General features: G+C 41.9%; 1 protein-coding gene across 2 annotated transcripts in view; it reads left to right on the top strand.

Moving 5' to 3' along the window:
- The first annotated feature begins 11,791 nt into the window (after positions 1 to 11,791).
- Positions 11,792 to 26,797, top strand: part of SELENOI (selenoprotein I) — a 40,249-nt gene continuing 25,243 nt past the window's right edge. For both annotated transcript variants that reach the window (XM_042933488.1, XM_042933489.1), the window contains exon 1: positions 11,792 to 12,419. In XM_042933488.1, coding sequence (XP_042789422.1) covers positions 12,363 to 12,419 — 57 coding nt within the window. In that variant the 5' untranslated portion in view covers positions 11,792 to 12,362. The remainder of the gene's footprint in view (positions 12,420 to 26,797) is intronic.

The following is a 26,797-nucleotide window of genomic DNA, read 5'->3' as shown; positions in this document are numbered from 1 at the left end:
AGGCACCCATTTGTAGCCTAGGGTGCAATGGGGAAGTGAAGGGACGCTAGCATCCTTTCTCTGGGGCCCTTAGCGGCTAGTCGGTGATCATAGTGATTTTGTGTGAGGGATGCCTCAGGTCGCTTTGACACCAGGAACCTCTGACACATCCTGTGTGGGACTCCACCGGGGAGTTGGGGGGGGGAGTTTTGGTAATGGAACTTCTCTACTTTCCTAGAAACATGGGATCTTCTTCAGTCCCCAAGGAATCTCCCTTGGGTTGCCTCTTAACCCCCTGGAATCAATTCAGATTGCAAAATTTAGGAAGGGACTGATCTTCTGTAACACTGCATGGTGTTAATAAGATCTATCAGATCTCTTCTGCAGGAAACAGGGTGAATGGACTGAGGTACCCTATGTCCGGGCTTTCATGGCCCTAGATCAGGATCCAGAATGGAGGGCCTCTTGCAGAATGTGTTTCACCACTAACCAGGCTGATAAACTCCCTCCTGATATATTGGATGATTGTCTAAACAGGCCTCCTCTGAATAAACCTAGGTTGCTGGACCATCCTTAATGAAGGCCATCCTTAATGAAGCTCTGACACTCTCTCTCACTGTTCCTCCTTCCTAATAGATTCAGGTCATACTAGCCGTATGTGGGGGCTCACTCATTTCTTGGGTTAATGACTATGATAATTGGAGCCAATTGTCTCTGGTTGGCCTACCTCAGGATGAAGACTTTAAAGAATATTACTCCCCCTCTCTCTACCCCTCCCCTGCTCATGCTGTGTCCCTCTCTCTCTCAAAAATAAATAAACATTAAAATTTTTTTAAAAGGGGGCACCTGGGTGGCTCAGTTGGTTAAGTGTCTTACTTCGGCCCAGGTCACGATCTCAGGTTCGTGAGTTTGAGCCCCACGTCGGGCTCTGTGCTGACAGCTCAGAGCCTGGAACCTGCTTCGGATTCTGTGTCTCCCTCTCTCTCTACCCCTCCCCTGCTCATGCCCTGTCCCCCTCTCTCTCAAAAATAAATAAACAGTAAAAAATTTTTGAAGAATATTCTCAAGCAGCTGCCAAAACTCCTTTTGTTTTGGGGAAGTTCCCTATATTCTGTGGTCTGACCTAGACTAGCCATTTCCACTTGTTGGGGGAAAAAAAAAGTCTGCACCTGTTCATCTGTCTGGGCTTTAGGACTTGGAGACGTCTTTCTCTGTCCTCTGGGCTTTTATCCACCTCCAGGCTTCCTGGCTGCACCTCTCCTCTTCGGCCCCCCCCCCGCCCCGCCACCCCTCCTCCTGTTTCTGCACCACCTTGGGTACAGTCTGCATCTTCCATACCTGTGGCACCATCAGCTCCTCCTCCTCCCCTCACTGTCAAGGAGCAAAGGGCACCCCCCTTGGACTTACACCGCCCACTTTAGATTTCCTGGCCAATGTCCCAAGTAAAAATTAACAATGGGGAACAAAGTGATTGACTTTAAGTGGACACAGGTGGAATGTATTCGGTATTTAAACTAATTTAAATTTGTTGGCTTAATTAAGATAGACATGTCTTTAGAGTTATCAGGATTAGATATGTAAAACTCTTTCTACCTAGGTTTACTGAAGGCCAAACAAACTGGTGTTATCTCCGTTGCAATTTGTTAACCAAAAGACGACTTAAAATGATGGCTAACTCTGTCTCAGGAATTTTCGTGGGTAATTGTTAAGACAGCTTTCAGTTCTTGGCTACCTGAAGCCTTAAGGTTCTGTTTGGTTGATAAGTTAAAGTTAAATTCATTGGACATCTAGGTGTTTTCCAAATAGGATAAGGTGTTAAAGCATTAATTACTAAACATAGGTTTATGCTTTTGACTTATTGCAGAAAAAACTAAGGGTATTTGGGTCTGCTGGAAAACCTGCTTTGTGCTTAGTTGATTCATAAATTTGCCATCTAAAAAATTCTGGTGTCACAGTTCACGATTGGTTACTACTTAGTTTTCATCGGAGTCTAAGGTTTCTAAGAGTTAAAATTCTGCTGAATGTAATTAAGACTGATGGAAATAAGGAAAGCAACTCTGTATGTAGAAAAGTAGAAGACACTTGTAATAAGGAATACATTTTCGTTGCAGGTAAAAGTAAGTAATTTAGTCCTAAATGAGACTGGTTGTTTGGAGAGAAATGGCTTGGGACAAAACCTAAATGCAAAGGAAAGTTGTAGAAGGTTCATAAAGGGAAATCTTTGGAAAGGAATTTTATGTGCAGTTAGGACGGACTAAGATTGAAATGAATGGATTTTAAAAATACACTGGTATAAGATTAAAATTCTGCTTTTCTCTCTGTGAAAAAGACAAAGTTTTCTTGGATTGTTGATCTGCTCTTGATTTTAAAAAATGTAAACAAAGGTCTTTTCTCTTTTGTCTTATGGGAAAATCAAAGCTTTATGTTTTGTCTTTATCAGGCCTTTGATTACTTCATTAAAACGTCTCAATGCTAAAGGAGCTAGGTTTTGCTAATGACTATATAAACCTACATATTTCCCTTTAGAATTTCTTATTGCTGTCTTGGCTAAATAAATAATTAAGGGTTGTAATGATGTGTAATTCTATTTAGGATGTGCTTTATAACTTTCTAAAGTTTTAACAAACTTCCCAGAATTTGAATTGTAGATGAAATCTTTTTGACCAATTGGGCCTTTTTATTTGGTATGGTACTTGGAAAGCCCTGTCAAACAAATAATGGTAAACCTTAGGTTGTATTGCTTGGGTAAATGCTATAACTGCTCAAATATATATAATATGTATATATATTATATATTTGATATATAGATACTATATATATATATTTGGTATATATAAATATATATATGGTATATATAAATAAATATATATATGTATATTTGGTATATATAAATATATAAAATTCCTAAATTTTTAATATGCTTGCTATGAGGTTATCACTTAACATTCTAATTATCAAAGTGTTATGTGTCACAGAAATAACTGAATTTCCTTATTAATTGCATCATAATGAACTCTCATATCAGATTGTTAACCATGTCCATTTTTGAGTCTTTTGCTATTTATAGTTATTGTTCTGATGCTCTAACAAAACGTGTTTCATCTTCAAGGAGATGTATAAAAAGGACTTTTAGGACAAACAGGTATTTGACATCTTTAAGATCATAAAACAAATGGGTAGAAATTTTCAGAACTAAAAAGCTGCATTCAAACTGAACAAGAATTAGTAACATGGGACTAAATAAATTAGGGAAGATTGTAGTTTTTGTGGCTCTTGTTGGAAATATTACTGATTCTATAATGTTTGCTCTTCCATATTAAGGAAATTTTCTCTTAAAATATCTATGACATACAGAAATGTGATAAAGTATTCACTTGTGAACAAACTGAACCTACCTGAACCCTCAGAAAGTCAAAAGCTCTCAGTAAGTATTCTCTCCTTCATGGCAATTACACTTGCTCGCCTAAGTTCAGTAAGAACCTGTTCTTGTAATAGGACACCATTGGAAATACTCGTTATTTTACCAAGGCTTTGACTAGAATGTCATATTTGAGGGTGACGTTCATAGACTCAGATGTGACCAGACAGCTTTAGGGAACTGAAGTTGACTTTCTGAAACTTGCTGCCAATAAAGCCCCTTGGGAAAGTTGTTCTGGTACCTTGCTTATAGCTCGTAGAGTTCCCAGCAGCCTTACCAGGTAAGTAAAGAATGTCACTTCCTGGCAGGTGCAGGATATCTTGGGGACCTCGCGGAAGGAATTTGCCCAAATCTACAGGTACTGCAGGCATGTCTGATGGCAAGTACTTGGCTTGGCTTCTGGCCTGGAGAGGCTACTAAAGTTCAATCTAGATTCCTTATCAAAAGTTCCAGCAAAGCAAATTTTAAAAGATCCACAGGCCCAATTGCTGTTCTTGCTGAGCTTATGTAAATAATTAGGCCTTCTTTGTTAAAAGTGGACTTGTTCTACAAATGAATTAGTCTTGATTTGGCTGTCTTCAGAAATAAGGGTTATTAGAAAATTTGTGTTCCAGTAACTCACCTTTGCAGATGTTAAATTCCAATTCTGATTGTCTTTAAATGTTTGTTGTTTGCTAGACAACTCGAGGTAAACTTCAAAGATGCTTCAAGCCTGACATCTAGAAATCTTCTCACTGGCGGCACTTCAGACTCACTCAGTTTATAATTTTGCTCCAACCATTAACCTGTATTTTTCCTGTTTCTATAAAAGTGCCTCTTATTAATTACCTGATTGCTTACTAAGCAAAACAGAGTCCATGTGATGGTTAACCCCACTCATTACACAATCAAGGCCTTAAATGACTCTCAAAATAACATTATATTATAAAACACTAAAATAACTCAAATGCATCACACAGTTCTACAAAATAAAATGGCATTAGATGTTTTAACTGCTGCACGAGGTAAAACTTATGCCTTTATAAAAACAGAACGCTGTATATACATCCGAGATTATCACAAAAATAGTTCTGAGTTTCTAACTGACAAATACTCAAATTGGCTCTTTAAATTATCTCTCTCTTTCCCTTAATAATTGGTTAAACTCCTGGACTAAAGGAAAATTTTTGTCAACTATCAAAGGACTCTTTTGTAAATTTTTTGATTTTTAATTGTTTTAATGTTTATTTATTTTTGAGAGAGAGAGACACAGAGCACAAGCAGGGGAGGGACAGAGATAGAGGGAGACACAGAATCTGAAGCAGGCTCCAGGCTCTGATGGGTCAGCACAGAGCCCGATTTGGGGCTCGAACCCACCAACAGCGAGATCATGACCTGAGCTGGAGTCAGATGCTTAACCGGCTGTGCCACCCCAGGCACCCCATTTACCAAAGGACTCTTATTTGGGCTTCTGTTTCTTTTTGTTATTTTAATCGTGTTTTGCTGTTTTCTCCCATGTCTCTCCACCTGGTGCTAAGATTCCTTCACTGCCATAACTTCAAGCCAACAGATGATCCTTTCTACTCAAGGAAACTCCCATATGTTATCAACTCTAGATACATCTGCCTTAGCCTTTCCTAACTCCTATTAAATTCTCAACTGACCAACTTTGACCCATAGGTAGAAATATCTCTATGCCCCTATTCAGCAGGAAGAAACTACCAAAGATGAGACCTTCTGCCTTCAACAACCTTAAAGATTTAAGGGTCCAAGTTGTTCAGGGGGGGAAATGATGAGGGAAACAAAGGCAAGAGAAATGTAGCTGAAATTAAATCTCTTTACAGCCTGCAGCCCACTGATAGACACCTGAAACACGCAGAGCGTGACCTTCCTCAAGCAACTCGTGGCTGCCTTACTTCCTTCATGGTTTTGTTTTATTAAAGACTAAAAGTAACCTTATCTTAACAGTAGCTAGCCCCTCAAGGTCCTAAAAGCCTTGCTTTCAAGTTTCTTAGAGACCTACGCGATCCCTAACCCCCACCAACTTAAAAGTATATAATCAGTCACTCCTCACAACCCCAGTGCAGCTCTTTCTGCCCGCAGGTCCTGTTCTCATGCTTTAATAAAATCACCTTTTTGCACCAAAGATGTCTCAAGAATTCTTTCTTAGCCGTTTGCTCAAGAGCCCCATCACACAGGATGCTCTAGAAGCGCAGAGAAACAGTGGGATCAAGCCCGTGTGTGTGTGTGTGTGTGTGTGTGTGTGTGTGTGTATGTGTGTGTGAGTTAAGAGGAGTCAGAATAAAAACGGAATTCAGAGTAATCATGGGAGGAAGATGTTTCAAGGAAAGACAGCAGGCAGTGTAAGCCGATGAAAAGTCAGATAAGAAGTCTTCAAGAGTCTATCTGATTTAACAACAAAGTGAGGAGCCCTGAGGCAACCATTTCAGGAGAGCTGGTGAGGTTGGAAACCAGAGTGGAGAGGGTTGAGAGTGGGTGGGAGATTTGGAAGCAAGAGACAGCTTATGTTAATTAAAGCCTTGGGACAAGGGGTTTTACTGTTTTAGTTTGTTTTGACTTCTTTTTGATCAATACCTTAAAAGAATTCACATGCAATTTAGTGGTTTCGAAATCTTTTCCTGATGAAGCTTAACTTACTGTCTCGTCTTCATTGTAGCTAATCTGGGGTGGTAGAGTGTTTGCAAAGATGATTGCAATAATGCCCTCCCATTCTTCTGTGCAGGCCCCCTTGCCAGGTGACTTTGTCATTCCATCCATTAAGAAGTGAAATCTAGAGGCGTCTGTGTGGCTCAGTCGGGGTTAAGCATCCGACTTTGGCTCAGGTCATGATCTCGCGGTTTGTGGGTTCGAGCTCCGCGTTGGGCTCTGTGCTGACAGCTCAGAGCCTGGAGCCTCCTTCGGATTCTGGGTCTCCTTCTCTCTCTGCAAGAAGTGAAATCTATTTTCCTTCCCACGAATCTGGGCTGGCCTTGTGATTCATTTTGTCCAGGAGAATGAGACAGAAGTGACACTGTGTGATTTCTGAGCCTAGGCTTTGAAAGGCCTTGCAGCTCCTACTTACCCCCTCTTGAAACAGCCCAGCTAAGCCCACTCCAAATTGCTAACCCACAGAATTATAAGCAAATAAAATGGCTGTTATTTTAAGCTACTAGGTTTTGCATGATCTGTTATGTGGTGATAAATAACTTTTACATCTGCTTCACCTTTTATTTTCTTGGGGCACCTGGGTGGCTCAGTTGGTTAATCGTCCGACTTCGGCGCAGGTTATGATCTCACGGTTTGTAGTTCGAGCCCCGCGTCCAGCTCTGTGCTGACAGCTTAGAGCCTGGAGCCTGGTTCGGATTCTGTGTGTGTGTGTCTCTCTCTCTGCCTCTCCCCCACTCATGCTCTGTCTCTGTCTCTCTCTCTCAAATATAAATAAACATTAAAGAAAAAACCTTTTATTTTCTTGCAGCTTATGCCAACTGATACAGAATTTCATTATGAAAGACTATCATAGTATCATTAGTACACTTGAAGAGCTGTTTCTGTATCTCATCCTCTAGATTATTTATTTAAAATTTTTTTCCATTTATTTAGTTTTGAGAAACAGAGTGAGACAAAGCGTGAGCGGGGGAGGGGCAGAGACAGAAGGAAACACAGAATCTGAAGCAGGCTCCAGGCTCTGTGCTGACCGCTTGCTCAGAGCAAGCGGTCAGCACAGAGCCTGATGTGGGGCTTGAACCCATGAACTGTGAGATCATGACCTGAGCCGAAGTCAGACACTCAACCGACTGAGGCACCCTTAGATTATTTATTTAAATGTTAAATCAACATCTATGAGATTTCAGAGTTTTTAGAAAGTTTAGTTTTGGTTCCAACCCTTTGTTTCCAATCTTCAAGTCAATTCTCTGAAACAAAATATCTCAAACTTTTAACAGTGAACTTTTCTTTTTTCTTTTTTTTTTTTTTAACGTTTATTCATTTTTGAGAGACAGAGAGACAGAGAGTGAGTGAGTAGGGGAGGAGCAGAGACAGAGGGAGACACAGAATCCGAAGCAGGCTCCAGGCTCCGAGCTGTTAGCACAGAGCCCGATGCGGGGCTCGAACACACTGACCACGAGATCATGACCTGAGCTGAAGTCGGACGCTTAACCGACTGAGCCAGCCAGGTGCCCCTAACAGTGAACTTTTTAAAGGGGGTGTGGTGGGAGGCGGGAAGAGAGAAACTTTGAAGAGCTAGGGCATTGGATGGTACTGGTCATTCACAGAATGCAGTAATAATGTATTGCTTGTGTGGCATCCACGTTTTATTCCATTTTGCTTCTCCACGGTCTATAATGGTATCTGTATTTGGCACATGGCTGGAGTGCAACAAGGATACAGGAGGAGATAACGAACTGCTATTTCTACACATTGTTTCATATTTGTAAGCCTTGTTTCCTGAAAATAGAACCAGCTTCTGCTAGAGTTCTGGTCTAGCAGGCGGCACAGCCTTGGGTATATCAAGGCAGATCTCAAAGCCCTATGCAGTAGATATCTATGTTGACAACTATTGCCTGAACTCCTGCCCTAGATTTCTGGGGATTCTTACAGGAAAATGGATTACAGCAATCTTTCCTTCTCTCTTGCTCCTCTTAGGTTTCTCTGCTAGTATCTTTCTCTTCCACGGAAAACTAAATAACTGTTGATCTCAACTCCAATGACTCAAAGTTTCAGGAAGACAAAAATAATCCTTCCTCAAAAATGGGGTGTCTTGTATGGCTCTATGTTCAAATTGAAATAATAATAATAATAATGAAAAGTATAGTGGTTACATTTGGTTAGATCTGCAGACCTGGCATTAGATGAAGCAAAAAGGAATAAGGAGATGGGGTGATGGCACTCTGGCTACCCATCTGAATGATTTGTACTTGATTCACCTAGAGTTCTGCTTCCATTCTAGTGCGGTAACAATGGGGCGGGGGGCTGTTTGTGTAGGAGGGGTATCAACTCTCTGCTTGGAAAATCAGATGCTGGGTCATTGCCAGAACTTCAAGAATGCTCAAAATAAGAGTTTTCCCACTATAAAATTTTGCCTGAGATCAATTTTTAAAAAAGATTTTATATTTAATCTCTACACCCAACATAGGGCTTGAACTCATGACCCTGAGAACAAGCGTTGCATGTTCCACCGACTGAGCCAGCCAGATGCTCCTGCCTGGGATCAGTTTTTTTTTTTTTTTTTTAAGTTTATTTATTTTTGAGAGAGAGAGAGAGAGAGCGAGAGCGAGAGAGTGAGCAGGGGGAAGGGCAGAGAGAGAGGGAGACAGAATTGCAAGCAGGCTCTGCAATGTCAGCACAGGGCCCATTGAAGGGCTTGAACTCACGAAGGGTGAGATCAGGACCCGAGCTGAAGCTAAGAGTCGGATGTTTAACCCATTGAGCCACCCAGGTGCCCCTGAGATCAATTTTTTAAAATAACTCTCCTTTTATGTATAATAGCCATGCTCATGAATAATGGCTATAAAAGAATAATCACCATCTCCAAAACAAAGAATGGTAAGTATGTAGAGAGTGTAAATAAATTACTAGACCTGTCATTTTATTCTTTAAAAAAAAAATTTTTTTGGGGCGCCTGGATGGCGCAGTCGGTTAAGCGTCCGACTTCAGCCAGGTCACGATCTCGCGGTCCGTGAGTTCGAGCCCCGCGTCAGGCTCTGGGCTGATGGCTCGGAGCCTGGAGCCTGTTTCCGATTCTGTGTCTCCCTCTCTCTCTGCCCCTCCCCCGTTCATGCTCTGTCTCTCTCTGTCCCAAAAATAAAAAAAAAAAAAAAAAAAAAAAAAAAAAATTTTTTTTTTGACATTTATTTCTGAGAGACAGAGCGTGAGTGGGGGAGGGGCAGAGAGAGAGAGAGAGAGAGAGAGAGAGAGAGAGACAGAATCGGAAGCAGGCTCCAGGCTCTGAGCTGTCAGCACAGAGCCCGACGCGGGGCTCAAACTCACAAACCATGAGATCATGACCTGAGCCGAAGTTGGTCGCTCAACCAACTGAGCCACACAGGCGCCCCTGTCATTTTATTCTTACTTCATATGACACTAGGTTGAAACTTTACAGTGATTATCTGGGTTTTGAATGACTATGGACACAATTGAGTTTGTATTCAAAGGTTAAGGGAACAAAAATGACCAGAAAACCATTGGGAGGCAGGTGGGATGACAAGTCACAGAACAGCAGAGAGCCTCTACTGACTTGGGGAGTGGGAAGTACAAAGCAGTATTAGCTTATACTGAATCTCAGTATGTTGCACAGATCTTTTCTGTGATGATTGATTGATGACCCATTCAAATAGAGTTCTCTACACATTTTTACTTAGGATTATGTTTTTAAAAAATGTGAAATACAGCAAAAACCAAGCAGACAAAACTTAACTAGAGAAGGTTCACTCTAGCAAGGGAATTCTATTTTTAAGAAACAATAAGCAATTTAATGAGTCTGTTCAGTTCTTTCCTAGTTCTTTTTTTTAATCCCCTCTAGCCTTGATTTAAAACTGACTTGTGAATTTTCCCTTTTTAAATATCTTACTGTGGTAACTTGTAGAAGCAAGGTGTAGTGGAAAAATTATTTTAAAATTATTTAAAAATTTGATGACCCGTGCTCTTGTTCCAATTTTACCACAAACTGGGTAATTTTTGCATGAGATGTAATAGAATACTTCTGCCGTTCTGTTCTGTACAATTAGAACAACTATCTGGCCCATGGCTCAGGCTTGTTAAGCTGATCTAGTGAGATACCAAATTCCTTTGAAAATCACAGAACTTATTACTATAAGGCATCAGAATTATTTTAAAATGCTAACCAAATCAGTACCTTTTTATAACCTTCCTTGGGAAACCTCGGCCATTTTTATGGCTTTAATAACTTATGTTGGAGTTTTTAACTATGTTAGTCCTTAACTTCCAATTTTCTAGGTATCTATTTATCTGACACCCTCATACTTAAAACTAAATAAAGCAGGAATGCCACGAATGAAAACACTTTTTTTTTTCCAGTTTATATTACAAAGGTGGTAACATTGCTTCTAGCACAAATATTTTCTATGATGATTATTTTGGAAAGCAGAAAGCGTGGTCAGTGTATGAGATAGAGGACAGATAAGCGTCAGTGGGTGATGGATAAGCACAGGCCTTATATCAACAAGCATTTGATGCGAAGATTTTTTTTTTTTTTCTCTTCATAGTGATTAGAAGAAACACACAGCAGATGAAATCTGTAGCATATTACTTGGGACGGTAGCCTCACTCTGATTAATACATTGTCCAAAACACGTATTTAGGGCAGAGACCTTGTCAATTCAGTTTTCTTATCAGTACACAGAAGGGATTTAAATACAGTACATGCACAAAGGAAATACTTTTACACGTCGAAGAAGGTGGTTTCATAGTTTTCCTTTCATTAGAGGCAATTTTGTTCCTAGATTAAAGGGAGATCCACATTTCTAATGTCCTCAAAGCAGGCACTGCACAGCATAGCAAAGAGATCGCTGCTCATTCATTCAAGGAAAGGTATTGACCATGTATTATCTGCAAGGCACTGGACTATAAGGACAAGGGAAAATTAAGGTGTACAAGATACAGGTCCTTTCCTTAGGACAAGTGAAGGAAAATGATGTTCAAGTTTATTGATCATCTGCCATGTATCAGGTGTGATGATAGATGCTTTATATCTATTACCTCATAAGAACCTTGTACTTTAGAAAGTGAGATGAGACACACGCAGAAATAAAAATAATGTTCTTGGCATAGATTGAGCACCCAATAATTATGTTTAACGAGTTAATATAAGGAACATAAGAGATCTTAAAAGAATCACCCTTGTTTCAGAGACCCAGAGACTGAGAATCTTTCTTAGGTAGTGGTTTCCGACACGAAGAACCTCATTTCGTGTTGGGTTGACCACTCCCGAGCTGTATAATTAATGGCCTGATCCTGGTCAAGTTAGGTAATCTGAATTTTTATTTCCTAATTTGCGAAATAGGGAAAGTGCCTTCCACTTAATAGTTTTGTTATGGGGGTTGGTGATAATGTATATAAAGTTCCCCTTATAGAAGGTGCTCAAAAAAAGAAAAGGGAGCAATTATTACTATTATTAAATTTTATTATTAGCTTGATACACACTAGCCATTGATCTAGTGTTCTTTCTACTTTTGGCTCCAGTTACGTGCATGCACTTCCTGCAAACGCACTTAAAGATCCCTAGAGACTCAGAGACCAGTGCTTTTATCTGGTTGGAGACGTGAGCAATTTCAATTTGCAACAGTTTGACAGAGCGGAGAGCGAAGAGGTCTGAGGGGTTCGTCTCCAGCGCCCTTCCACGCCACTTTACAGACGGAAAAAGCCTTCCCCGAGGCTCCCCACTGGTTTCTCTACGTCCAATCACCTCCCTGAGCTCCTACAGCCTGCCGGGAGCCGCAGCGCGCCGGGCACACACCCTTTCTCTGGCAAGTTCACGTCACGGCTCTTCCCTGGGTACTTCTGAACTGGTTCGTAGACCACCACCGCAACCCTAACGAAACCAGAGAACCGCCCCAACCCCCGGAGGGAGGAGCAAGGCCCCCTGGGAAATTGACCTTTTACCTCCACTCTCGCCTTACTTCAGCTCACCAATTTTGACGTTAGCGAATGAAGAGACGAGAAGACCTGGAAGGCGGGACTTCGTGTTGTCCGATCCACGCTGATTGGACTGCGACGGCGTGAGGGGGCGGAACTCGTGAGCAGGCTAGCGATCCCCACCTCGGGCGGGGAGAGGTGGAGGCTGCGCTTGCGCCCTGGGAGGCGGCGGAAGTGGCCTGAGGCCGCTACGCGTGCGCGGTGGGCGGAGCGCAGCTCTCCTACCACCTTTGCCTGCCCAAGCCTTCCCATCCTTGCTCTGCCGGTGTGGTGCTCGTGTTTCCGCACCTCGTCGCGGAGAGTCGCTGCCGAGTGGGCGCTCGGTGTTCGGGTCGTCATGGCTGGTTACGAATACGTGAGCCCGGAGCAGCTGGCTGGCTTTGATAAGTACAAGGTAGCGCGGGGCCCCGCGGACGTCCCTCTCCCTTCTCGTCCCGGCCTCTCCCTGGCGGCTGAGGGGCAGGCGCGGTCCGTGTCACCTTGTGCCGCGTGGACCTGGGCGGGCGGGCTGGCCGGCGTTTCCCCGGGGGTCTCGCCGAGACTTGGGGCTTAGGGGTCAAGGTGCGTGGGAGCATCCTAGGGCCGCCGCCTTGACTCGGTACCCTCCTCGGGGAATTGCCTCTACCTTAGGAGACCTCTCCACGGGAGTGGAACCAGAGAATTCCCTGCGCTTCTTTACTTCATCTTCATCATCACCACCATCATCATTATTTGCTGATGCAGTTCCTTTCGTGGTGTCTTAATTGTCTTCATTTTAATGAAATCTCCACCCGCCTCTTACACACAACTTCAGATGGAGCTAGTCTTTGGCAGATGAGGCCCGGGCAGTAGGAGTAACTACTGAGGTCGCACTGCTGATGCACTCCACTTCAGTAGCTTGTGGCGCTTGGGCTGCCAGATGAAGTAAATGTGCACCGAACGAACTGTGTAGTAGAAAGAGCGCGGGCTTTGGAGCACATAGAAACCTGATCCCAAACTCTAATTTCTTTAGTTGGCTTTGGGCCAAATAATAGTCTCTATGGTGCAAAATGATTATAGGAATTTGAGAAGGGCCTGACACGTAATGAGCCTCCAGTCAATGCTGGTTGTTAACTTTCCTCCAAATCTGGTTTTACTCTGCTGCTCCCTTATCAGTGAATGACTCCCCTGCCCATCCAGTTTTCCTAGCCTGAAATCTGGGCTGTAACCTTTCATCCTTGCTCTCTGTGTCGCTTTCACTCTCGATTCCTCTACCTCACCCACCAACTAGTGAATCACTAGGTCCTGTACCTTCTATCATTTTTAGGCAAAGCTAGACGAGTGGTTCCATTACCACTCTTCCCACGTACGCTTTAAGTCATCTTTTTATTTTAGAATACTTTTAGAATAGATTCACAGAAGAATTGTGAAGATAGTAGAGTTCCCCTATGCTTCATACCCAGTTTTCTCTATTAACATCTTAGATTAGTATGGTACATTTGTCACAAGTAACCAATATTTATACATTATTAACTGAGGTCTGTACTCAGATCTTCTTAGTTTCTACCCAATGCTCTTTTTCTGTTGTAGGATCTCATCTAGGAGCTCACATTTCATTTAGTTGTCCTGTCTCCTTAGGCTCCTCTCGGCTGTGACGATTTCTCAGACTTCCCTTGTTTTTGGTAACCTGGATAGTTTTGAGGAGTTCTGGCTATGTATTTTGTAGAATGTCCCTCACTTAGGATTTGTCTGATGTTCTCATGATTAGGTAAGGGTTATGGGGTTTGGGGAGGAAGAGCATTAGATGAAGTGCCATTTCATTGCGTCATGTGATAAGTACGTGCTATCAGTATGACTTGTCACTCACTGTTGATATTGATTTGGATCACCTGACCAACGTAGTGTTTGTTAGATTTCTCGCTGTAAGGTTACTCTCTTTGGAAGGAACTCACTCTGCACAGCCCTCACTTGAGAGTGGAGAGTTATGCCCTCCCTCCTTGAGGGCAGAGTAGTGACATAATTTGTTTGCAATTATGTACGGGAGATTTGTCTTTTCTTCCCATTGTATATTTATCCAACTATTTATATCAATATTAATATTGAATATGAATATTTAGTTTATACTTGGGGTTATAATCTGGTACTACTTTATTTGGTTGCTTGCCCACATTCCCTTTTCCCTCATAGTCTTTTCTCTGGTTCATAGTGATCTTTAAAAAAAAAAATGTGCATCTGGTCACATCACTCCTTTGCTTAAAACCCACTACGGTCCTCTCATTGCTCTTGGAATGAAATCCAAACAGTCCATAACATGATCTACATGACTCTGAATGTCATGGTCCTTGCCGGTCTTCAGCTTCATGTCCATGTCATGCCTCTCACTCTCTGCCCCTGACAGCATTAGTAGCTGTCTCCTCCCTCCTGCCATTTTTTTTTTTTTTTTTTTTTTCTCTTCTCAGATCTTTAAGTAACGTTGTTACTTCTGCCAGGAATGTAGCTTCCCTTCCCATTTATATTCATCTTCATGTCTTAAATGTTACTTCCTCAGAGAAGCATTCCCTAAGCTCTCCTCTCTTCTCTTTTCAAAAAAACCAAAATGTTTATTTTTTGAGAGAGAGAGAGACAGAGCACATGCAGGGGAGGGGCAGAGAGAGCCGGAGACACAGAATCGGAAGCAGGCTCTGGGCTTCGAGCTATCAGCACAGAGCCTGATGCAGGGCTCAAACCCACGAATGGTGAGATTATGATCTGAGCTGAAGTTGGACACTTAACCAACTTGGCCACCCAGGTGCCCCTCTCCTCTCCCCTTAAGTGTGCTGTCAGAGCACCCTCTGCTCCCTTATGGAATTTGTTAGTGTGTTTCCCTATTAGAACGTAATATCCAAGGTTAGACTTGTACGGACCACCACGACCTGAGCACAGTACTGTTGTGCATACTAAGAACCCATTAAACATATGTAGAATGAATGGATTGCTGAAGGAAATCATAATGGATTTGGCCTAGTTGGAATTGGAAAAACTGTAAAGGACCGTAGCAAGTCATATAATACATTCCAATGCTTTCAAGCAATGTAGTATCATACAATTTTGACCTGGGGTGCTGACATGTCTTAAAACTTAAGTGGAAAGAAGTTCCAGAGCCTTCTCGGTAACCATGACTAGGGCTTTACAACTTCATTAAAGAAGGTCATTAACCCAGATACCTCCTATTTTGCCTTCAGCTCTACCCCCCTTTCTGTTATCTCTTCTGCACTGTAAATATTGACATATAAAACTTTTTCTGGGAGGGGGGAGAGCGGAAAATGGGTGATGGGCATTGAGGATGGCACTTGTTGGGATGAGCACTGGGTGTTGTATGCGAGCCGATTTGACAATTATGTTAAAAAAAACAAAAACCAAAAAACAAACTTTTTTCCCCTACTAGGATCTGCTTTCTGGGTAAGTGCCAGTAGGATAGCTGTTTCCTTTGCAGCAGTGTCTGTAATATGGAATCTACTTTTTCTTATAAACAGTGTTCCCTAAATTTATATTTCCAACTAGGTAGGTGTTCTAATCTACAGGAAATTTTAGTGTGCTTTTCTATTCCTATCTTTTCCACTCTTCCATTATCTGACTCACTTCCTGTGTCTGACAGCAGATTTCCTATCATCCTGGAAAACAAAGGTCATTTTAACAAGTGTCCAACGTTCACGAAAATATAGTGCGTTGATGTTATTTTAAAAGAAGGAGGGTCACAAATGTATAACCTCAGCTGCTTCTAGTAGAGGGTTCCTTACTGAGTATTGTGTTTATATTAAAAATATGAATCTAAAGGTGTCTCAGGAAGAATCTGTGTAGTCAGTTTCACTGGAATGTGAATTGCCCTAGAGACACTTCCTTCCTAAAGATCACACATTCCCATTGTGTGGTCTTCACCAGTAAGTGCTTTATAAATGCTTATTGAATTAAAACAGCTTTTTTTTTTTTTTTAAGTTTATTTTTTTATTTTGAGAGAGAGCACAAATTGAGGAGGGGCAGAGAGAGGAAGAGACAGAATCCCAAGCAGGCTCTGCACCATCAGCACAGCCTGATGTGGGGCTCAAACTCACAAACTGTGAGATCATGACCTGAGCCGAGCTCAAGAGTCAGGCACTTGACCGACTGCGCCATCCAGACGCCCCTAAAGCAGCTTTTCAAAAAAAGGTTATTTTTGAGAGACAGAGACCGCGCATGTGTGCGCGCATGCGACCTGTGTAGGGACAGAGAGAGAGGGGGACAGAGGATCCAAGGCGGGCTCCACGCTGATAGCAGAGAGCCCGATGTGGGGCTTGAACTCATGAACCATGAAATCATGATCTGAGCCGAAGTTGGACGCTTAATCGACTGAGCTACCCAGGTGCCTCTAAAACAGCTTCTGAAGAAGATCATCCCATAAATGGGTAAAGACTCAAAACAGTCAAGAGATTTTTATTCCCTAAGGTGACCCTGTATATGACAGCAAAGAGATGTAGAGAAAACTTGATAGTATAAAAGCTGCTGGTGGCAAAATTACTTTTGGTTAGTTTAATTTCTTTGTCTCCCTAGAGGTACATCTGAGAGCTACGGTTGGGAACCTGGCTGTTATTCAGAATAACTGCGGATAGGTTGTGCACACGTAGAGTGGTAATTAGATTTCAGTAGTAAGCAACTACGACCATTGCTTTTCGGTGCAGAAGAAAGCATGGGATGGATTGTATGTTATGTGCTGTCTTAACACCTGTGTTCTCCATCGAGTTACCACAGTTTTATTAAGCAGGTGAATCATTACTTGAGAGTCTGTCTTCTCTGTTAGAATATGAGCTCTGGGAGGGTAGGGCCTATAGCTGTCTTATTCAACATGACCAGGGTCTAGTGTATGAACAGAATAGGCGCTCAAGAAATATTTATCGAAGGAATGAAAGTGTAGAAGAATATAAAACATTTTGGAAGTGTGGTAAAAGGGAGCTGTCCATCTCCTGGATATCAGAAGGATACTTCTGTATTTTGAATGTGAAGATGTCAGGGGTTTAACTGCCATTTTCTCTGTTGCTTATTCATGTACCTTTGGACAATTATATTGAGGGATTTTACCTTTGTGAGGCTTAGTCCTCCTTTCTACCTGTCCTTTCTTTGGACAGGTCTTTAGAGTTGAAGGATTTTGCCACTTAGCTAAGGGTGAAACGTCTATCGTGGTTTATGTAATCTGGCCTAGGGGAGGCATAGTTTAATTGACAGTGTAACAGTCAGTTTGAAATTGTATCATTTTGCTTCAGAGAGGAGGTAAGTGTGCTTTGAAATATCTTGTTTGGTTTCATGCGAATAATTTTATGATGAATTGGTTTCTGCTGTTACGGTAGTTCTACCTTGCATGTCAACAACAGCCTGATTACGGGACCTATGATAATTGTGAATTAATTAGTATATCGCAGTTAACAGGTTGTAAAGAGAGACTGTGTGCATCCTGATGGAAATGCTCAAAGAATCTAGCCTTCACCCTTACTGGTTCATACAGTTTGATTCTGTGTATTCAGTAAGCATCTATTGAGGGCCTGGTCTGTGTCAGGCATAGCACTGGGGCTGCAAAATTAAGCTAGTGGCATATGGGCAAGTAGATAGACGGCTATAGATAGTTAGTAAGTGCAGTTAGGTAAGTGCCGGGCAAGGTGGGAGAGGATAGGGAAGCAGCTCCAGGGAGTGAGGGTTAAAGCTGAGAAAGGCTTCAGGGAGAGGATGGAGGGAAAGGCAGAGCTCAATCTAGAAAGATCAAGCTGAGTGGGTCTCACGTGACCAGATGATGACTCGGGAGTAAAGGAACAGAGGAGCAGTGGATTGTAAAAGGAGTGAAGGCCCGGGAGTATTTGCTGGGAACCCTAAGAAGGCAGATTTTAGGCATAATGGTGGAGGGGCAGGAGATGAGGCTGAAGAGAGGGAGGTGGGGCTCTGTCACAGGGGATGCTTTGGTGGAAAGGGCTTCTAGATTTTATCCTTTAGGGAGATCTGTGGCCTAAGGACTATCAGCATCAGCATCGCCTGGGAAAGTGTTTAAATAGCAGATTCCTAGCCTGACTTTGGGAGATCCAGATTAGGTAACTTACTGTTATCAGCATGTTTAATACCTCAGGTGATTTTTAGGCACACTGTCATGCTCTAGGCTTGGGGCAGCTGTTTGATTTTAAACAGGAGCAGATTTTAATTTTAGGAAGGTTGCCTTGGCAGCTTCCTAAACGGATGGAGTAATCTGGAGACCTTTTAGGATCCTTCTGCATAAACTTAGGTAAGAAATGAGGAAGGCCTGAATCTAAAAGCAGTGGCGTGGGTATTTTAAAGATAGAAGTAAAAGCTGGTTAACCTGCCCACTGAATTTGGCCAGCAGATATGTTTAATTTGGCCCACACGTACTTTGTTTCAAAAATTGGCGTCTTCCCCATAAAAAAATCCAGATTTCTGGGCTAGTTTGAAAAACCAGAATAGTGAGGGGCTACTGGGTGGCCCGGTTGAGCGGCCGACTCTTGATCTCAGCTCAGGTCTTGATCTCAGGGTCATGAGTTCGAGCCCCATGATGGGCTCTGTGCTGGGCCTGAACCTCCTTAAAAAAAGAAAAAAGGAAAACTAGAAGAGTGGAAACATCGGCCCAGAACTTCCTCTTGGCAAGACTCTCCTGGAGCTAAATAGTGCCTGTCCTCTTTCAAAAAGGTATTTGCTCTCCAGTTTGCCATCTCCCTACCAGTCCGCAAACTTCATTCAGGCCTGCTATGTTCAGTTTATCCTCCCCATCCCTGTTTGTGATCCCTGATTTAAGATCGCAAACTGACAGAACACAATGAGTGACCAGCTGGAGGTGTTGGTGGTGTGAGGGGAGGGATGAGGGATGGGGGGCAGGTGTCTGGGATGACTCAGGTTCTCTGGTAAGATGACTGGGTGGGTAGAGGCAGCAGTCACCGCAATAAGGGTTTTGTGAAGCATTAACTCTGGAAAGGCACCTTGGCAAGAATAGCACCTGACATTTGTTTTGTCTAAGATTTAACTTTCTTGATTTCCTATCTCCTGAGTAAACAAACTCATGAGAGACTGACCCTTCTAGCACAGAATAATTTAAGTGATAAATGATGCTGAATCTGGCCGGATAACAGAAATCTTTTGCGCAGGGCTCTTCTCTTGGATGGGGCCCTGTGAAGGTGTGGTTTGTGGACAGGGAGTTGAAACAAAGAAAACTTCATGTTCTAAAGAAATAGCACTTATGGATGCATTATTCTCTACTAGAGGAATATTCTGTAATGATATCAAATATCAGAACACTTTTCTTCTGGGCCACAGTAGACACATGAGAAATTCTTAAACCTGATTTTCACTTACGGCTGCAGGCCAGCTAAAGTATGACATGTTGGTGATGGCATTATCTAGATATGTTACAGTTAGTTCAGACGTAACTCATCTTTCGTTGTGCGTGGTCTCCTTAAGTAGATCGGGGGAGCTGCCCGTTCCCACCTATAAACACATTTATAAGGCTTGAAAAGCATTTTAGTGGCCTTAGGTATAGATTTGTAAATGGCTCACGGAGAGAATTATTTTTGTAGTTGGCAGAGGCAGAGGAGTCTCTCAGAAGGAGCGAAAGAGGGCCGGGTGGGGGGACTTCTGCAGAATGACGGAGAAAAGTCAAGGTGGTGGGAAGAAGGTAGGTCTACTTTTAGGTACTATTTGGAAGAAGCATCTTGGTTGTTTTGCTCTTTTCTGAAATATCAATTCACTGATGATGGCTTGTTTTCCTAACTCCTGTAATGTTAAAATGTGAAGAACTTTGCTGAAAAAGAATTTGCCCAGCGCATCAGGGAGAGTTGGAGAAATGTTCTAGAGAGACTGGTAGTGGGAACCAAGGCACAGAGACCAGGAAGACCATGGTAAATTAGGCATAAGGAAGTGGCTCTGTGAGGTACCGGGCTGAGCCGGGTGAGCCCAGTGAAGGAAAGTTGAAATGGCAAGGGCAATATTGTTGTAAATACTGAGTAATAATAATGACAGTGATAGCAGACATTTATATAGCATTTACTATATGGCAGGCATTGCTTTAAGTGCTTTACATATATTATCTCATTTAATGTTCACAAGTGCCTCTTGAGGTGTAGGCACTAGTACTTTACTGAGACACAGAGATTTTAAGTAACTTGTTCAAGGTCCCAAAGCTGAGATTTGAACCCAGGCGGTCTGGGTTCGGAGCCCATTTTCTTCATGCTTTGCTTCCTCTCAAATCTAAGAATGAAAGGTAGGCTTTGCCTTGCAGTTCCTGGGTGTTTTGTAGCAGATATAGAAACATCCAGTAAAGACCTTCAATGACATGCCTGATTGGGTTTGTGTCTAATATTCGCAGATGGGAAACGTGCACAGTGAAAAAGAAAGACGTGTTTTTGTTTTCTTTCCCCCCATTTAAAAATTATTACCGGAGGTGAATAGATGACTGTAAATTTACTAGTCTTACATTTTGTTGAGTATTAAGAACATTTCATATAGTATTAGCTTTAATTGAGGTAAATGTCTTTCGATTAAATAAGTAGCTTTGGGTATAATTTTTGTTTTTTTGGTTTTTTTTAGTATTTATTTTAAGAGAGACAGCGCAAGTCGGGGAGGGGCAGAGAGAGAGGGAGAGAGGGAGAATCCCAAGCAGGCTCCGCCTGGTCAGTGTGCAGAGCCCCACACAGGGCTCGCACTCATGAAACTGTGAAATCGTGACCTGAGCCAAAATCAAGAGTCGGACGCTTAACCGACTGAGCCACCCAGACACCCCTGGGACTAATATTAAGTTAGAAACTACATATTAGCGTTATGACCGTGAGTAACAGTGTCTTCTCTGACCAGGTTTCCTCATCTGTGAATAGATCACAGATTGTAACATTTACAAATAGTAACTCACTCAATTTTGATAATGATCTGCCTCATAGGATCATTATCAAAATTGAGTGAGTTACTATTTGTAAAGCACCTGGCACATAGTGCTATATTAATGTTAAGTAAATAGGAAATAAAACTTGACATTTGTGCTTCCCTGTTTGTCAGCATTGGCTAACATAAATGGACATGTGAACCCACACCACAAGAACTTATAAGAGAAAGGGTATTTTAAGAAAGTAAGTTAAGGGTGACAACTTAATGAATGGGAAGAGTAACTGACAGGTCACTGTCTAGCTTGGGTCCCACTGATAGTCTTGGCCTTCAGATTTCTCCTCTATTTAGTCATATCAACTGGCAGAGTAGGTAAATCTTCTCAAATGTTACTCTCCTGTTTAAGAATCTGCAATACCTTCCATGTGTTTCCCATGCATCTGATAATACAGATTTCCTCTGTAAGGATTTCTAGTTTCTTCACTACACGACCCCTGCTTTTGTCCTCTCTTCTTAGAATTTATTATAGATTATTTAAGTTTAGCAAGCAAATCTGTCATCATGACTTGCTTGTTCTTGCTGCTCTAGCTTCTCCAATCTTCTGTCACCACCTTCCCTCTGACTTGTTAGCAGATGGAAATGATAATATTGACTGAAATGAGATCTCCTTGCCCACGGAGTCATGTTCTGTTATTGTAGTTCTTAAAATCTTGTATTGATAAAAAAGTCTTTTAAGAAATTAAAAAATTTTGTCCTTGGGTTGGTTGGTCCCTCCCTTCATCCTGTTTCTTTGTTTTCCTTCCTTCCTTCCTTCTTTCCTTCTCTTCTTGCCTTCTCTTTTCCTTCTCTTCCTTTCTATCCTCCCTTCCTTCCTTTCCTCCCTTCCTCCCTTTCTTTTGCATTTTAAGTTTAGCTTTGGTGTTTTTATACCACAGATTGTTCTAGCACAATGCCTTGGACTTAGTAAATTTAGTGAGTACTTGCTGAATTTTATTATATCGTGTCTCTTGCTTGCACTGCAGTATTTGAAGTTACCGTAAGGAGGAATAGGTGTTGGTCACTAGACTAATGGTGTGGTTTATCCCTCAGCCGCGGAGTGGTGGAAGTGCCGTTAATGTTTGTTTTCAACATTGAGGAGAGCAGTGCTCCTCAAACCTAGGCGTGCTTCCGAATCACCAGGAGGGTCCGATAAAAGAGATGGCTGGGCTGTGCTCAGAGTGTCTGATTCTGTATGTCTGGGGCAGGGCCCGAGAATTTGGGTTCAGTTTGGTGATTACAGTTTGAGAACACCTCATCAAAGAGATATTCAATTCTATTGCAATCTGAAGAGCAGTTGAAACCAAGAAATGGGTGTAGAGCAGTAAGAAACTCTGTTACCGTAATGTAGTATGGCAGCTCTCAGGCATCAGGTGTTCTTGATTTTGTGGGTAGGAGCCTCAAGATGGCTCTTCGTAGAAAAGATGATGTAGTGCTTTCCGGACTGTGCACTAGTTTCCTATTGCTGGGTAACAAATTATCACAGACTTGGTGGCGTAAGACAGCACAGGTTTATGATCTCACATCCTCTGTTGGGAGTCTGGGCATTGTTAGCCAGCGCTTCTGGTCAGGGTCTCACCGGGCTGCAGTGAAGGTGTCATCTGGGCTGTATTCTCATCTGGAGCTTGGGGCCCTCATCCAGGCTTGTGTGGTCGTTGGCAGTCTTCAGTTCTTTCCAGCTCTAGGGCTGAGGCTCTTAGCTCCTAGAGCTTTCCCATTTTTCCCTGCCCCATGGCCCTCACCACAGGCAGTTCACATCCTTGCTGTTTCCTTCATAAAAGCCAGCAAGAGACTCCTCCAAACTGCTAAGATGAAGACTTACATAGTGAAATGTATCACGGAAGGGATATCTCATCACCCTTGTCGTAGAGTGTATCCTAATAGGCAGTGCCATCTGTCACCTTTGCTATATTCTGTTGGTTAGAAACGAGTCACAGGGTCCACCTCAGGGGAGTGGAATGAACCATCAAGGGGAAGGGATTGCTTATACAAGGGCTCGACTCACTGGGGATTACTTTAGGTTGTGCCTGCCACAAATTGGAAGACAAAAAGTGTGTTTTGGAGGATATTATGAGAATAATGATTTCAGTAAATTGGGTTTAGGTAGGTCACGATTGTATTTGAGCCAAGGAAGTGTAGTCTGGTTTCAAACAAAGTGATCAATTTCATAGACGTGTTTCAGGACGAATCAGAAAGGACTCACAGTTCGGACCTTTCTGTTTATTAGCTGTTGGGATCTTTGAATTTTACAGTCTTTTACACTCCCAAAAACGTGAATAATTTTGGAACTCAAGAATTTTGGAAATAATTTTTAAAAATTAGAAATGTCATTTTGAGTTTGCTTGCATTCTGAAGTGATTAACATGAAGTGCAGTTTATGAGCTACTGTTAACTTGTACTTGAGCCACTTTGTGGATTACTGCAGCAAACTAAATGTGTTTTATAAGTGTAAAGCTTATATTTCAGGTGGGTAAGGACGGGCCTTATATTAAAATTGATTTGACGGTAAGAGCCCGGTTCTCCTTATGCTGTTTAGAAGACAAACGAAGCAGGGGAAATCTGCTGCTGATTGTAGATAGTAGAGCATTACTTGGGACAGTGGCCTCAGTCTAATTAATCATTTGTCCAAAGCTCTGTATTTAGTGCAAAGGTGTGTCAGTTCGTATCCGTTTTCTTATCAGTACAGAGAAGGGATTTAAAACACAGTACCTTTATAAAGGAAATATTCCTATGTCTAAGGAGGTGGTTTCATAGTTTTCCTTTCATTAGAGCCCATTTCATTCTTAAATTAAGGGGAGTCTCACATTTTTACTGTCCTCAAAAATGTGTACCTCACAGCATATTTGGAAATAATGTAGAAGTTACTGTACTGCTACTAGCCTAACCCATAATCCTCTCTGCCTGATGTACCGTAAGTCTCATAACTGGTCTCTGTTTGCACTTTGGTACCCTTCCAGTCCATTTTCTGCACTGTAGTCAGTATGACCCTTTCAAAATGTAAAGCAGGACATGCACTGGGTTTACAATAAAATCTGGCTCACTGTGGTCTGGCCGGGCGGTGCAGGCCCACCTCTCCAGTCTCATTTACACGCCTCTCTTCCTTGCTCACTAGACCATAGCTGCGCTGGCCTTCTTCCAGTATTCAAAGTATTTCTAGCTTTTTGGTCTTTGCACATTTTGTTCTCTCTGCTTGGAAGGTAGCTTGGCACGCACTCCCCTCCCTGCAATATGCGTGGGTGTGTGCATGCACACATGCACGCACTGCCACACACGTATTCTTTATTTTCTATTTCATTTCAGGTATAAGTTACATATAGATGCACAGATCTTAAGTGTCTAATTTAATGACATTAAAATTTTTTTTTTGATTTGTTTTATTATTTTTGAGAGAGCGAGGGAGAGAGAGAATCCCAAGCAGGCTCCGCGCTGCAGACTCGATCCCACAGACCGTGAGATCATGACCTGAAATCAAGAGTCAGATGTTCAACTGACTGAGCCACCCACGCGCCCCTAATTTCATGAATTTTTACATATGTATATACCCATATAACCACCACTGCGATCAAGATAATCGAATTGATTCTGGCAACTCAGAAGGCCCCCTTTCAGTCTTTCTCATCAAACTACTATTATGACTTCTTTCGCCATAAATTAATTTGTCTGTTTTTGAACTTCATATAAATGGAATCTACAACAGCATGTTCTCTTTAGTGTCTCACTTCTTCACTCCCTATAATATCTCATATGTTCCTTGCCGGTCTTCTCATCTTTTAGGACCCAGCCGAAGTGTCCCTTCCTTAGTGAAGCTTTCTCTGACCACTCAGACTAGGCATACTCCCTACCCCTTGGCCTCTTGCAAAATACCCTCTTATTCCTTCACAGTATTTAACACAACGTGTGACTTTTCTTTGTTTTTGGGCTTATCGTCTATCTCACAAAAGACCATAGACTTGGTGAGCATAGGGAACGTTTCAGTCTTGTTCATCATTCTCTTCACTGGGCCTAGCAAAAAGTTGCCTGGTACAGTCATAGGTATTCAATCATAAATATTTGTTGGCTTTCTGAATGAATGAGTGAAAAATGAATGCTGCTCTATTTTCTGCCTTGTACTGAAGTAAAAAAAAAAAGTTCTGAAACTTTCTGATTTTTGGCAAAAGGTAATCTAAAGTAATTCTGATCTTACTAAGATTTTAAGAAAATTTCTTCTCATGGGCAAGATGGACTAATTGCCATAGGTGACGGTACCGAATTCTATACCTAAGTAACAATTGTTCGGTATACTAAGAGCAATCTTGAGGGAAATGTTCAGAAGTTCTATCTTGATCAGCATTTTTACAGAGACTTCAGTGAAGGTACTGTTATTAGCATGACACATTGACATGCTGAGGGTTTGGCAAGGCATAACTATCACCTTGATAAGTGAGTCTGAATCTGAAGAGATCTGGAAGGGATAGAAGGATGAGTTGAATCTAATAAGATAAAATGTGATAAGATAAGTGTAGAGTCTAGTACTGGGTTCCAACAGTCATCATATTAGTGTAGAGAAAGGTAGTTTAGCAGTCCAACTGTGCGGTTGTGTTTAACTCTGCAGAATGCTTTTGTTGCCGTAGGAAAGTAGTATGTTGGGCATCAGAGAAACAAGTCATTGAGGAAGAGGGGCTTATGGTCATGTTCTTTCTACTCCTGCACCACATGAAATGTTTCTTTTGCCCCGATCACATGTTCGTGTTGGCTTAACAACATTTTGGGTCATGTGGAGTATAGATTGTCAAACTAAAGCCCTCAGGCACTTGTTTTTGTGAATAAAATTTTACTGGACCACAGCCGTGCCCATTTGTGTACTTATTTTCTGTGACTGCTTGCTTGCTTCAGTGGTAGTGTTTGTTACAGAGACTCTATGGCCTGCAGAGCCTAAAATATTTACTATCTGATGCTTTCCGGAAAAGCTTTCCAACCTCTGGTCTAAAGACTAGACCTAGATGAGGAAGAAGATTGAAGGCATGGCAAGAGGAGCAGCAAGAGGGACATGAGATGTTTAAGCAGGTGAAGAGAAGAAGTGGGTAGGACAGGGAGAGAGCAGTCTTCAAATATTTGAAGCACTATTGTTTGGAAGAAAAATTGGACCCCTGTCTGCTTAACTTTGTAAGACAAAATGAAAACAGGATAGAAAATACGGGGCAAGGGGAGGATCTTGTTAGTGTATAGAGAAGTTAGTTTAACATGGGTTGCGTTGCTTCTGGAAATAATGAGTTTTTTGCCCCAGAGGCATTTAAAAGGAGGCCGGATGATTGTTGTACCTGTTTGCATAAGCGAGGGTCAGGCACATAAGGACCTAGACATCTCCTGAACGCTTATGATTCTGAGATTTTCTCAAACCCAGGCTGTGGTTTTCAGCCATTTCTCCAGGGTGATAGCTTCATCCAGCCTTGCAGTCTGGAGATCAAGCAAGTCACAGTGAGCTTAACAGTGGATTGCCTGCTGGGTTAAGATACTCGGATATATACCATTCCAATAGAAAATAAAAATATGTTTACTGAGCATTAACAAATACCTAAATCTAGTTTAACATCTTTAAAAGTGTATGTTTTACTTATTTTTTCATGCATGTGGAAGGTCTGAATCATTTTTTTTCCTCCTGTTGACTCACAAGACAGTTTTAAGTTTCTTTGTTTATACTAAGTGATACGTGATCTTGAAAAATACTCAGGTAAGGCTAGAGCACGGAGTGTTCTTTAGGTTTATTGTTTGCTACCTTTTGTGATCTCCTATTACATTTTCTTGCTTACTTGAGCTTAAATGTGGAAGATCCATTTAGGCAGACTGACTTTCTTAAATTTAGCTGTTTGTTCTTTTCATACTACTGATCTCCTGAAGTAGAAGTTTAATGGTGAAACTTCAGGGTTTAAAAAG

The sequence above is a fragment of the Panthera leo genome, chromosome A3 (genome assembly GCF_018350215.1).
Source record: "Panthera leo isolate Ple1 chromosome A3, P.leo_Ple1_pat1.1, whole genome shotgun sequence".
In the NCBI taxonomy this organism is placed as follows: Eukaryota; Metazoa; Chordata; class Mammalia; order Carnivora; family Felidae; genus Panthera; species Panthera leo.
This window is presented reverse-complemented; position numbering and strand designations above follow the sequence as displayed.